The 15,101-nt window shown below is 36.2% G+C and overlaps 1 protein-coding gene across 2 annotated transcripts in view; it reads left to right on the forward strand.

Annotated features, from left to right (window-relative positions):
* Positions 1-5,678, forward strand: part of LOC128641300 (calcium-activated chloride channel regulator 1) — a 53,319-nt gene extending 47,641 nt beyond the window's left edge. For both annotated transcript variants that reach the window (XM_053693905.1, XM_053693904.1), the window contains exons 14-15: positions 1,455-1,688; positions 2,384-5,678. In XM_053693905.1, the coding sequence (XP_053549880.1) occupies positions 1,455-1,688; positions 2,384-2,778 (629 nt within the window). In that variant the 3' untranslated portion in view covers positions 2,779-5,678. The remainder of the gene's footprint in view (positions 1-1,454; positions 1,689-2,383) is intronic.
* Positions 5,679-15,101: the final 9,423 nt, after the last annotated feature.

The raw sequence follows: 15,101 nt of genomic DNA on the forward strand, positions 1-15,101 counted from the left end.
TTTCCTGTCATGTAGTACTAATGTTATCCATTTGCAAGAGCACTAGATGGCAGCACTATTTCCTGTCATGTTGTACTAATGTTATTCATTTGCAAGAGCACTAGATGGCAGCACTATTTCCTGTAATGTAGTATTAATGCTATGCATGTGCAAGAGCACTAGAGGGCAGCACTTTTTCCTGTCTTGTTGTACTAATGTTATCCATTTGCAAGAGCACTAGAGGGCAGCACTATTTCCTGTCATGTAGTACTAATGTTATCCATTTGCAAGAGCACTAGATGGCAGCACTATTTCCTGTCATGTAGTACTAATGCTATCCATTTGCAAGAGCACTAGATGGCAGCACTATTCCCTGTCATGTAGTACTAATGTTATACATTAGCAAGAGCACTAGATAGCAGCACTATTTCCTGTCATGTAGTACTAATGTTATACATTAGCAAGAGCACTAGAGGGCAGCACTATTTCCTGTCATGTTGTACTAATGTTATCCATTTGCAAGAGCACTAGAGGGCAGCACTATTTCCTGTCATGTAGTACTAATGTTATCCATTTGCAAGAGCACTAGATGGCAGCACTATTTCCTGTCATGTAGTACTAATGCTATCCATTTGCAAGAGCACTAGATGGCAGCACTATTCCCTGTCATGTAGTACTAATGTTATCCATTTGCAAGAGCACTAGATGGCAGCACTATTTCCTGTCATGTAGTACTAATGTTATCCATTTGCAAGAGCACTAGATGGCAGCACTATTTCCTGTCATGTAGTACTAATGTTATCCATTTGCAAGAGCACTAGATGGCAGCACTATTTCCTGTCATGTAGTACTAATGTTATTCATTTGCAAGAGCACTAGATGGCAGCACTATTTCCTGCTATGTAGTGTTCCAGGTGCTACCTTGGTATCTCTTCAACAAAGAATAGCATGGGAACAAAGCAAAATTGATAATAGAAGTAAACTGTCTCAATCACAAAATAAAAAACTACCCAGAATAACTAAAAAAGCTGATAAAGATATTTGTTTAATAAGTGGAAGAGATATTTATCAGATTTTTTTATCAATCTAATGAAAATAGTCTATTAAGTCTCTGTATAAAATATCAGTTACACAGTACATTTTTTTGTTGTAATTTTTGATAAAAATGTAGCGGACATTATATTGTACAAAATCTTCTAATTTGTTAGACCATGGGGTAAAACACAGGTAAAGTCCGGCTCTGGAGCCATAAGCACTGCAGTTCCTGAGCTGAACACAGCTAGTGATTGGCGAGGTTGAGCGACTGCCGCTGTTGATTGGGTCATCAGCTTGGACCCGCAGAACTCTGTGGCTCCAGAGCATAGCTTTATTTATTTATTTTTGCAAGGAATTATAGCATGCAATTTTTACACTATGATGTCCCTTTAACTCACAAATATATTATAAATATATATTTATATTCTTTTCTTTTAAAGGTACTATAGTAAAAAACCCACCCAAGCCTCCAGTTAAGACTGAGGAACATCTCAGTTTAGGAAACTTCACCAGAACATCTACAGGTGGCGCTTTCACGGTTTCTAACGTTCCGTCAGGGCCTCTGCCAGACATCTATAAACCTCAAAAAATTGTGGATTTAAATGCAGAGATTGAGGGAAAACAAATTGTGATAACTTGGACAGCAACTGGTGATGATCTGGACCAAGGAAACGGTAGGTATATAACTCGTGTGCTCTATAAAAGGACACGGTTTGCGTTATAGTATGAGTCTTTATATTGATTCTACTCAGAGGTGTGGTTATTTTTTGTCCTCACAATTCCTTTAAAAATGTGACATTCTATTGAATTGTTTACAAACAGCTCCTTAATCGTTTTTTTGTCCTTTGAAATAGTGGACTTTCCTGTTGAAACATCCACTTATACTAAACATTTCCATAATGCAATAATAACTACAGAAAAGATATGTAAACAAGAGACATCAGAAGATATTGACCTCCTAATTGGCTTGTGAGAGAGAGAGTCCTTTTTTAAGGGGTGTTCTTGCATCAGCTTTAAATAGAATGAACTGCTATCTGCTGCTTGTCTCAGTACATTGTCCCATTAAAAACTGCTATATTTTACATAGTCAGTGGTTGTACCCTCTAGTGGCCAATTTATAATTGTCTCACAGTGGCCTCAGCAGCCATTATTTTCTGGAAACTAAAACGTAATACTTGTTTTTTTATATATATATAAACAACTAATATAATTTTTAAAAATACATCTGCATATTATTCTCAGGCTAATCTTTGCTTTGAATACATCGTTCTATCCTGTTTGTATTTAGTCTTTAATGTCCCTTTAAAATGTCAGATACCCCTGTGTAATACATTAGTTTCATCTTATGATCTGCGTTTTGCAATTTCAGCATCAAGTTATGATTTACGGATGAGCTTCAGCTTCAAACAGCTCATGGACAACTTTGAAAATGCCACTTGGATCAACACTACCAGCCTCATACCACGACCTTCTGGTGCCAATGAAACATTTGTTTTTGTACCAGAAAACATTGTTATAGAAAATGGCACCATCATTTATTTTGCTCTGAAGGCAATCGATGATGCAAATCAGAGTTCAGATTTGTCTAATCTTGCAAGAGCTACCTTGTTTTTGCCACCTCCTCCACCACCCCCGCCAACAACAAAACCACCTCCGCCAAAACCAACTCTCCGTTCAGGAAGTGACTTTTCTGTGAAGCTTAACTCAATAATTTTGTTCCTGATGGCAGGGTCAACAGTACTGATGACCGGTCTTGTTTTATAACATTGCTGGTTAAACTGAGAGAAAGACTAATTAAAAAAAGGTTAAAAGGTGAACACAATGTTTTTAGTTATAGTCATAGTTATTTCTTCTTTTAAACAGAGAAATCTGTCTGGATGTTCTCTTATGTAACACATCTTATTTCAAGATGAATCCTTACACTGACTTAATTTTTTAGTATAGGTTCTTGACAAAAGTTGATGTTCTGCATTGGGTGCACAATGGTGCAAAGGTATATGAATCTGTTACTATGCACCCTACTGGATTGTAGAGGAGGCTGGAGATAGCTTAAGCCCCCTAGACCACATTATCATGTACCAAGCTACCTAGCCCTGCCAACTGCACATCTGCTGCAACTCCACCTCAACCCACCTGACCATAGAAAAGCAGTGTCCCCTCCCATGAGGATCTCTTAGTTCACAGTTTCATGTATTTTCCCCCTCTTCCCTTGAAAATATAATTTCTGGAACAGTCACGGAAAAGGACATTAGTTAGTAACCAGAAATTTTGGACTGCTATATTTTTATCCTGTTCAAGTACAATACTTTTACATCAAATTAGTTTTTTCTATTTTTCTATTTTTTTCTATTTTTCTTTATGATGACCTGTAAATCATGTTTGATTATTTGCTGTATCACTGCTGTTGTATTACTAAAGACTGACTGTGAAAAAAACTGTTATCCACTGTCAATGCCCTGCTGTTGATAGGTAAATGTTTATGATTTTTCAACTAATCTCTGCTTGCATGATTAAGTGAACAATATGATTAAATATTTCTTTACTTCCTGTAATGATGGTAATTTGTATAAATTATGAAACAAAGATGTAAAAAAATATATCCTATATTATAAAAGACAAGAGTTTGTCTGAAGCCGTCATGCGCAGTTCAGACAAACACTTGCAGCTGATCGCATGCGCACCCACCCGACAGCAGCGCGAGGACCGGGCAGCACAGCTGATCGCGCGCGCAGGGGAGAACCGGGCAGCACAGCTGATCGCGCGTGCAGGGGAGAAGGGAGAAGAGAGAGAGAGAGAGAGAGAGAGAGAATGAATATTAAATATAACACAACACGGCCCGTGTGAACGGGCTTTAGGACTAGTACTAAATAAAAGGGATAAAATATGTATTGAAAATGCATTGTTGCATTATGGAAGCTGTAGGTGTCTTTTAGAATGAAAATGATTAGCTATGAGACAGTTCAAAAGCTCTGATATTTAATTTTATGGGGAATAACTTACCTTCGAGGGTGACCAGTTATCAAGTGCTTGAAGCTATTATCTTTTGCATAATATTTAATCTATATTATTCGTTTCTACATTCCAATTTTCACTATTTTACAAAAGGTAACTGAAAAGTTTCAGTTACCTTTTGTAAAATAGTGAAAATTGGAATATAGAAACGAATCAATATATTTGCATCTATATTCAGTCCAAGTGGATTTCCTTGAATGTAAATATGATGGACTCTTGTAATATGAGATGGCAAATATAATCTCCTGCTGTATGCTAACCTGGTCTGTTTTAATATTCAAGGCGTCACTACAAAATATAGATCATGTCCATTCTGTCAATATTTTTTTTCTGTATCAGTCTAATACACTGGAGACAAAGTTGGCTTTTTTGTTGCAATAGATTTTAGATTTACTTATGTCTAGTATTTGTATGTAACCTCTGTGATTACCTTGTATCTAAGCCTCTGCAGACTGCCCCCTTATCTCAGTTCTTTTGACAGACAAGCATTTCAGCAAATCAGTGCTGACTTATAAACAACTCTATGGGAGTGAGCATAATGCAATCTATAAGACACACATGAACTAGCAGTGTCCAACTGTGAACAATTGTTAAAATGCACTGAGATAAGAGGTGACCACCAATGGCTTAGAAATTAGCATGTCAACCTACCCAGAATAAGCTTTCAATACAGAATGCCAAGAAAACAAAGCAAATTTGATGATACAAGTAAATTGGAAAGTTGTTTAAAATTACATGTCCTATCTGAATCATGAAAGTTTAATTTTGGCTTGACTGTATCTTTTAATTAGCAACCAAATGTAATACTTGACTTAAAGGGGCAGTAAACCTACAAAATAATGTTTTATATTTCCGCACATAGTACATTAGCTTAGCGCCAACTTTACAAAGTAAAGGACTGCAGAGATATTTTATTAAGAAGTTCAATTTGGCTCTACTAAGCATTTCTGTTTTTTCCTAAAAGGGATATAAACCCAAATATTTTCTTTTATGATTCAATAAAGCATGCTATTTTAAACAACTTTCCAATTTACTTTAATTTGTTTTATTCTTTTTGTAGCTTTTGTTGAAAAGGATACCTAGGTAAGCTCAGGAGCTGGTGATTGGTGGCTGCACATATATGCCTCATGTTATTGTCTCGCATAATTCATTCAGTTAGCTCCCAATAGTGCATTTCTGATTCTTCAATAAAGGATATCAAAAGAGCAAAGCAATTTAGATAATTTTGTGACATTCAAATACTTTATTCTCATGCTTTATTACAATTTAAATCGTGTTTAGTGCCCTTTAATGTATATTTTCCATAACATACAGTTTTACCATTTATTGATTTATCATTCACCAACATTCAATTTATTGTTGATAAGGACATTTTGCAAAACATTGATGCCAAATATATATAGGTCAGACACAAATCTATTTGTGTAGTATGATAAGGAGCTGTAAAACATAAAGGTTTCTGCATATTTTTATAAGTATCAAATTGCTAAACATTGTAATGAAGGAATAAGAATGTATAGGAAGATAAATGTATATATTGTATAATGCTAAGATTGTTTGTGTTTTTTTTTTTACTTAAGACAAAGCTGTATTACAAACTGCCATTGAAATACTTTATTTTGATTTTAATAAAGATATAGAAAATATTTGAACTGTTTTGTAAAGATTTTTTTTTTTCATAATTATCAATCATACCAATATTGTCTCCACGTATTTCCTGTATATCACATAGCCATTTTCATATTTTCAGTGCAATCTAGGACATCCCAAGCCCTGGCTAAATTCTACATTGGGCTTACTGGTCACACCCATGCACACCCTTACTCCTCCGCAGAAAATAGCCAAGGTTCCTCCCCTCCACTCACCCTCAGGTGCTAAGGGTAAGATGATCCAAATCTCCCTGCTCAGTTGAAAGGATCTTAAATGATCTGTCAATGCTATGAAGTCCATGACAGGATAATCTTAAAGGGATATGAAACTCGATACCAAGAGAATGTCAAAAATTTGATAATAGAAGTAAATTAGAAAGTTGTTTAAAATTGCAGGATATATCTGAATCATGAAAGACAAAATGTGTGTTTTATATCCCTTCAACCCCTTGACCCAATCTGACGTATATATACTTCATGCCATATTACAGTCAGAGTGTAAGTAAACACGTTAATACCCTGTAATCCTCTTACTGAAAGCTCTGATAGGATATTGATTTGTGCTCGGCTTTTGAACATCAGATTAAGTCTGGGGCTATGGTGCAACTGCACCGGTTGTACTGGCTGTAGTTCCGACTCTGTAGTCCTGGTTATAATGTTAGCATTAATTGGGGTCATTTTATCAAGCTCCGTACGGAGCTTGATGCCCCATCAAAATCTAAGGTTCTCTCTCCCTACGAGAATCTGCAATCTAGTGAGCTTTATTACTTTCTATGGAGGTAAGCTCGCAACTTGCCGGGAATTCCTGGTTCAGACAGTTTTCTTAGATGACTGGTGAGGGACATTTCAAGGTCTTATATATTAGTTTGTCTGAATATTCATTTGCTGCACTATTCGCTATTTGTTTAGTTTAAAACAAACCAAGTGCTGAATATTCTTGGAACTTTTACATTCATTTTCATTAAACAAATGTATCCGTTCCTTTTGTACAGGTGAAAAAGTTAACTTGTAGCCTTATACTTATCTCTAGCGCACTCGAGGGCCGCGCTAATACCGACCCTTCTTCATTCAGCCCGGGCCCACGATAATAGGAGGCTTAGTGCAGGGGATCAAGGTGCCTGTGTTAAAGGACCTTCTCCTTTAAAGGGAAAGTTTACTCCAGAATTGTTATTGTTTAAAAAGATAGATGATGCCTTTATTAACCATTCCCCAGTTTTGCATAACCAACATAGTTATATTAATATAAATAAAAAGAGAGAAGCGCTCAAACTGGGGTTTTGTGAAGTCAGGATCAGACTGATATGCTTCAAGTTCTTCTCTGTGAAAAGCACATATTGAGCAAAAAGAGGCTGCTTCTAGGGTGGTAGCTAGCCATTGAACAAGCTATTATGCTATTGTTCATTCCCAGGTTGAGCGCTTCTCTCTTTTTATTTATACAAATTATGACACTTAGGGAAGTCTCCCTAAGTGTGATGTGGGAATCCAGACGTGGACCCGTTGCTCAGTGTGCCTAGAGGGATATGGCTGCACCTCACTGATGAGGCACACAATAGGCTGAAACGTACGGCTGGGGTTTTGCTGTTTCTCTCGTTCAGAGAAGAATTGCCTGGTATTTCGGGGCTGGACTGTACTGTGAAGTCAGGATCAGACTGATATGCTTCAGGAAAGTTCTTCTCTGTGAAAGGCACATGTTGAGCAAAAAGAGTCTGCTTCTTGAGTGATAACTAGCCATAGAACAAGCTATTATGCTATTGTTCGTTCCCAGGTTGAGCGCTTCTCTTTTTATTTATGACAGTTATATTAATATGTTTTACCGCTGTGATTACCTTGTATCTAAACCTCAGCAGACTGCCCCTTGTCTCAGTTATTTTGACAGACTTCAGACTTGAATATTAGCCAATCAGTGCTGACTCCTATGTAACTCCACAGGCATGATCACATTGTTATCTATATGGCACACATGAACTAGCGCTGTCAAACTGTGAAAAACTGTTAAAATGCACTAAGATAAGAGGCGGCCTTCAAGGGTTTAGACATTAGCATTTGAGCATATGACTTAGGTTAAACTTTCAACAAAGAATACCAAGAGAGGAAAGCAAATGTGATAATTAAAGTAAATTGGAAAGTTACATGCTCTATCTGAATCATGAAAGTTTAATTTTGACTTTACTGTCCCTCTAATGCAGGCTCCGGGATCTGCCACACACTGGGCTGATTTATTAAATGCTTCAGGCTCCTTAACCCCTTAAGGACCAGCGACGTACCCTGTATGTCGCTGGCCTTTTTTTGGGACTTGATTGTTTTATAGCGCGGTCTTGCCACCAGCGTTGAGACTGCTCTATTCCACAAAGCCTGCTGGAGGGAGGGCATTAATAGCGTGTTCATTCTAGACTTGTGCTATTATTTCTGGAAAAAACCCTTAACGACCAGTGACATACAGGGTATATTGTGGTCATTAAGGGGTTAAAGGGACACTCAGGTTAAATTAAATTTTCATGATTCAGATACAGCATGCAATTTTAAACAACTTTCCAATTTACTTCCATTAAAAAAAATGAGCACAGTCTTTTATATTTACAATTTTTGAGTCACCAGTTCCTACTGAGCATGTGCAAGAATTCACAGACTATACGTATATGCATTTGTGATTGGCTGATTGCTATCACATGTTACAAGGGGAGTAGAAATATACATAACTTTGAAATTTGTTATAAAAAAATCTACTACTCATTTGAAGTTCAGACTAAGTGCAATTGCATTGTCTTGTTATCTTGCATTTGTTGATTATGCAAATCTAATGTGTTGACTGGTCCTTTAACTTGTACGCCTCCTATGAGGCTGCGGTCTGCAATCCGCCAAATCTCATACGATCGGGATGATTGACACCCCCTGCTAGTGGCCAATTGGCTGCTAATCTGCAGGGGGTGGCATTGCACAAGCAGTCCGCCAGAACTGTCATGGACTTCATAGCATTGACAGATCATTTACAAGGAAACCGATACACAGACAGTCAACGCCCCTGTTCAGCCCACTCACCAATATGACACACATTTCACAAAAGAAATATAAGGAACATTTTAACTTTTAACATCTAGTTTACAATTTCAACTTTGTAAATTACTGTGTACAATAAAGATAGTACACACCTGGAGATTTGTATATAAAATGTTTAGTTATGCACAATGAAACAATATGCAATATACTTTCACTATTTATTTTGCCTTCTTTTTATGGTATTAGGTCTAAAAATTGAGGATTTTCTAATTCTGAATCATGAAAGTGTAATTTTGACTTTACTGTCCCTTTAACTCAGGCCCTGGGATCTGCCACACACTGCACCAATTTATTAAGGGCCGAATGGCCCTGAATGAAGAAGCAGCAGTTTTAAGACCGCTGCTCATTAACTTGTACGCCTCCACTGCGGCTGCGGTCAGCAATCCGCCCAATCTCATACGATCTGGATGATTAAAACCTCTGCTAGCGGCTGATTGGCTGCTAACCTGCAGGGGGCAGCATTGCACAAGCAGTTCACTAGAACTGCTTGTGCAATGTTAAATGCAGACAGCGTGTGTTGTTGGCATTCAGCAATGTCTGGCGGACATTATACGCTACAGTGGATCATGTCCAACTAACAGTTAATAAATTAGTCCCTAAACCTCCTATTAGCACTGCTCGGAGCTCTATAGAGAAATGGTCAGGATTAGCACAGCTTTCCAACTACTTAGCAGTAAGTATTTAACCCTTAAAGATAATTTAAAGGAAACAAATTCTTAGTTTTCTTTAAATTAGTTGGTGCATTTGCTCAGATATTCATTTTGTAGGCAAAATTATATTGTTTTACAGTCTATGGACATGGATATCGCCTCTCCTGTGGCCAATAAGGAACACATATAAATGATCTCTTACACTGATCAAGCAATTGCTGTGTAGCATGTTGCAGGGTCTGACGTATGTTTCCCTAGGTGTAGTGGAAAAACAGACATTTCAAAGTTAAATCACATGAAAACCCAGGAGAATAAATAATTAAAGTATACTGCAACATATTTTTTTTCTCTTTATTTCTACAACTTATGAAGAATTTATTTGTAGAGTTCAATGTCCTATCATAAAACTCCTAATCAAACAGCAATGCCTGTCTTCATTTTCACAAAATGTTGATGTAGCCAAACTACTTAAACATTTCAGGAAGAATGCTATTATATTGCATTTGTTTGTAAATATATATGGAATAAAAATAAAAATCATAAAAATAATAATGAAAAAGTACAAATGTTAATTGTGTCATATAAATATTCTCCTTGAAGGAGGGATTATTTAAAGATCTTTGGGCTTGCAAGATTCTCTAAGACATTGTTCCTGCCTAAAAGCAGGACAACAAGTGTTCTAAAGAAATTGTAATTTAAAAATCAAATACAACAAATAAATGACATAAAATATACACAGTAAGCAATTTTTGGCAAAGTGAATAAAATGTGTATCCAGTTTATTCATGAGTGTAGTCAAACGTGAAATTATTGTAAAGGTAATAACACACACTCTCAAACACTCACTCTCACACACGCTCTTATACAAACCTCATTAAAGGGATATGAAACCCAAAAAAATTATTTCATGATTCAGATAGAGAATACAATTTTAAACAACTTTCTTATTTTACTCCTATTATCTAATTTGTTTAATTCTCTTGATATCATTTGTTGGGTGAGCCAATCACAATTAATATATATATATATATATATATATATATATATATATATATATATATATATATATATGCAGCCACCAATCAACAGCTAGAACCTAGGTTATCTGCTGCTCCTGAGCTTGCCTAGATAAACCTTTCAGCAAATGATAACAAGAGAAGAAAGCAAATTAAATAATAGAAGTAAATTGGAAAGTTGTTTAAAATTGTATTCTCTATCTGAATCATGAAATAAAATTTTTGGGTTTAATGTCATTTTAAACACACACTCACATAAGCAAATTCTCTCAAACAGACACTCTCTCATACAAACCCCATTAAACACACTCTCAAACACACACACACTCCCACATAAGCACATTCTCTCACACACAAAAGCACACACTCTCGCTTGCACACACACAAACACAGAAAAAAAACACTAACTCACACACACACACAGAGACTATCACATACACAAGCACACGTATACTCTCACACACACTCTCACAGACACACAGAAACAAACACTCACACACAATATCAAATACACAAGCACATATTCTTACACACACACACTCTCTTGCGCACACACACACACGCTTACACGCTCTCTTATACAAACCCCATTAAACACACACACTCTCAAACACACACATACACTTACAAAGCACATTCTCTCTCTTGCACACACACAGACTCCCACACGCACTAGCACACTCTTTCTCTCACACACACATACTCTCACACAGACACAAACACTCTGACACACGCAGTCCGCACAGACTCTCACATTCGCAAGCACACTCTCTCACACACAATTTAAGACATAATAGAAATTATAAAAACTACACTGCACATGCAGAAAATGCTGTGAAATTTGTACTAATAGGTTTAACCTGAAAAGCGTATTATATTCCCTATTGTTAAATAAGTGAGATGAGCAAGGTCAATCCATAGGTGTAGCTGAAAATTCTCTGCCAGTTCTGGTATATTCGCTAAACGTTTCCCCCTTCAGATCTCCCTGGTTTATCTTGTAGACAGATAGTTGGCAGAATTGTGTCAAAATAAGCAAGAGGCGACTGTAAGACAATATACTTGATATCTGATTTGTATTAGCTGCAGGAATTCATTTATAAAGTGTGCCCCTGTTTCTTGCTAACTTTGCTCTCCTCAGTGAAGTTCCTTTTCCAGTAAACTACATTCCATGGGAGGCTCCTTGTTAGTTGCACGGACAGCCACTTTTTTAAGACAATTCCCTGAGGGCAGTCTCTGCCAGTGTCAATGTGGTTTTTCATCTCTGATCTGGCAAATGTTACAAAATGTATTTTGTTTCTTGACATTCTGAGAAAAATAAATACAAAGTTTCATGAAACTAATGTATATTTTTTTCATCAATCACAGATGTAATAATAAAACACTGGCAGATCTATTACGATACTAAAAACATGTTTATCATATATGGAACAGCACTAATTAAGGGCTAGATTACAAGTGAGGCGCAATTTTTTTTGCGCAAGCGATATCATGTCTTACAGAAGCTTTTTCAATTGTGCTGATATTACAAGTTGAGTGAAATCGCGATTGCGCTAGCACAATCTTGATTTACGCTACAATTCTTTCTGCAATCTCAGAGCTGTGGTTAACTGTTATCCGAAATTAAAAAGTTGCACAAAGCACTTCAAAAATACATTACAAAGTACAGTTACACTCATATTAACACTGTCTAATAATTATTAAAAAAACAATATTGCACAAAAAAGTTATAAGGGCTCAAAGATATGAGATCTCGGGTGTTAGAAACAAAAAGCCGCAAAAAGGCTTTTACATTGAGATACATACATATACATGTCTAAATATGGATATGTATGTAAATATATAAATACATAAATACATATGTACACATATATACAAATATATATGTGCATTGGAGCCCTTTGCAGTTAAGTAGATGAAAACTTCTATAAACATATTTATGCAATATTCATTTTTAATAAAGGTTTTAACTATGTTTTTCTTGTAAATATTTCACATTTCAATGTTCTGTACATAGGAAAATATATTCTAAGTATTTCTAAATAGATATTTATATATATATATATACTGTATATATATAGGTATAGAAAAAGAAGAAAGGGACAAGCGCAGAAGAAGGTGCTCCTAGTGTAGTATATAACAGCAACATGGATGATAATCTGAGAAAAAGAGACAAATGTGCACCTATATGATCCAGCCTCATCTGATATGGGTTATTTATGGTCTGATATGGGGTATTTATGGAGCCTGTGTTAAAGAGATATTTCTCCCGGTTGTCTCCTGTGTGTGATCTCCCATTCGCTCTGCATCAGTAGAGTTCCCCTCTGAGAGTATTGCTTCTTTTCACCATCCCCAGACATGATAGTTCTTGCTGGATTACAAGATATAGTGTAACTATGCATAATGATGGCACTGGAATCAATCGCTCTCAAGGCTCTATTAAAACGTTTTATTCTAGGACTAAGCCCTTTTCAGCAATCTCCAAAGATGAGACATAAAGATTGTAACAAAAGTTGAAATAAATATGCCAATAAAGACAACTCAACTTAAAAGTGGCTAAATGGATCTGTACTTAATATGTGTTTATACACTACAGCTGATCCACTGTGCACAGCATTCAAACCTGGGTTTTGCCCTATTAGTCCTAGACAATAGCTCCAAGTCATCCTTGATCAGGTTATACAGCAAGAATACTTGCTTGTGTTAAGTGATACCACTCAAATATTTCCACATCCCTCAAGGCATGAAGTTAAACCCTGTGACTTAGTATCAAAGGTTTGCTTTGTTTATCTCTTGGATGTCCAGAGGCTCCTATTCTCTTGGACACTCCACGCTGCCCAGCAGCCCTCAGCAATTGGACAGGCCTTCTATGTACTCTCTCATGGCCAGCTCCACACTCATGCACTTTTTCCAGGTCAGTTGCTCTCACCAACTAATCAGGCCACTCATCCTCATTTTACTGGTCCAGTATTCTCTCCTCTTCTGACACTCTCCTCTTTCTCAGCATATCCAATGCAGTTTGATATAGTAATGTAATTCTTTAATGAAAATTATTTTTTGGGGCCCCATTTATGAAATTATGGATAAACAAACTTCTCAACCATAGAATCTGTCCATCCATAATGCAAGAGCTGTCTCCTGCTCTTGCATTATTCAGGGCCTGTCAATCAACCCCAATGAACAAGGTTGGTGTGTTTTATCTCCTTAACTTCAGAGGTGGTGGAGATGTTAAGAGGTAGCTGATCCCAGCTTCTTATCTTGCGGTAAGAAGTCTCACCTAAGTAAGCCTACCCTGCAAAAGTACTAAAAAAATAGAGCTCTTAATGTCAAATTCTGAAAGGTGAAGATTGGTTCTGATATTTTTATCGATTTCATTGTTGATTGATATATTGTAGACATGGATTTTTTTTTCATGTTTTTAGGTTTAATTGGTGATGCTGATGATAATAGCTCATTCAAAATCATTTGATATTTTAAGCAAATTGATCATCAACAAAAAGTGCCTTCTGAGTTGTTGGCACCGGTAACACCATCTTTTTTTTCCAAGTTGAAGCATGTGCAGATCAGTGACTATTATCCTTCTTGATTATCAGATGAGTGTTCATTTCCGACCTGTGAGTGTTGGGCATTTAGTAAGTGTCTTTGGCTCTTGATTTTGATGTGTATATTTTGTTGTTGATATTTAGTTGATAACTGGTAGTTGGATGGATTGCGATTGATGAAGTCAAGGCTGTCCCTCCATTGTATGGGTGACTTTTTCAAAATCTGATCTGATATTTTTTTTATATAATTTTTTTTTGTTATCAATTGGATTGTCATCATTCAATTCAATTTGTGTTATATGAGTGTCTAGATATCACATCATTGCTAAAATATTGACTATTTAACTTGCTAGTAGATGTGACTATTTATTGTTTTATTTGTCTACATAATAGGAGACACTTTTTTATGACAGTCAACCCAAAACTATACGCCTATTCCTGTAAAAAACAAATTGTGCAACGTTTTAAAAAGAAGATTACAGTAATGATTTACAGACTTATAGGGGTAATCAGAGGCTAGAGCTCTTAAAAATGCCAGTTTGTTTTTCTCAGAATTCTTGAGAACAGATGACTCACGTGTATCAATGTCTTTGCTTATAAACTGTTAGGTTTGACAACCTTAATTTAAATGTCTAAATTCACATTAATTTAAACAAGATAATAAGAGTGTTTTAATGATCTTCTTTATCATAAGGAAAACATACAGAAGACATGTATTGATCTTCAAAAGTAAATTAAGGGGACATGAATGTCAAAATTAAACATTCATGGTTAAGCTAGCACTTATATTATAAATGTAGTTTGTTTTATTGGTATCCTTTTTTGAAAAGTATACCTATGTATAAATCAGGAGCCACAATGCACTACTGGAAACTAGTTGGCAATTGGTGGCTATGCAAACATGCATCTTACCCTTAGCTCACTAGGCATGTTCAGCTATCTCCCGGTAGTGTGTTGGTTATATGGAACTGACTTTAGCTATGTGTTTAACCCTTTTCAGGGGTTAAACACAACAGGGTTGATTCCAATCCTTCAAATCTCATTTATCTTCATTTTATTGGTTCCTGATCTGTGTTTTTCAAGTTGTAAGCGATCACAATCCAGGCAATAAAACTATTTCCATCCTGGGAAAAGTTTAGGATCTGAACAGATAACAGGAAAATCACC

The sequence above is a fragment of the Bombina bombina genome, chromosome 10 (genome assembly GCF_027579735.1).
Source record: "Bombina bombina isolate aBomBom1 chromosome 10, aBomBom1.pri, whole genome shotgun sequence".
Taxonomy (NCBI): domain Eukaryota; kingdom Metazoa; phylum Chordata; class Amphibia; order Anura; family Bombinatoridae; genus Bombina; species Bombina bombina.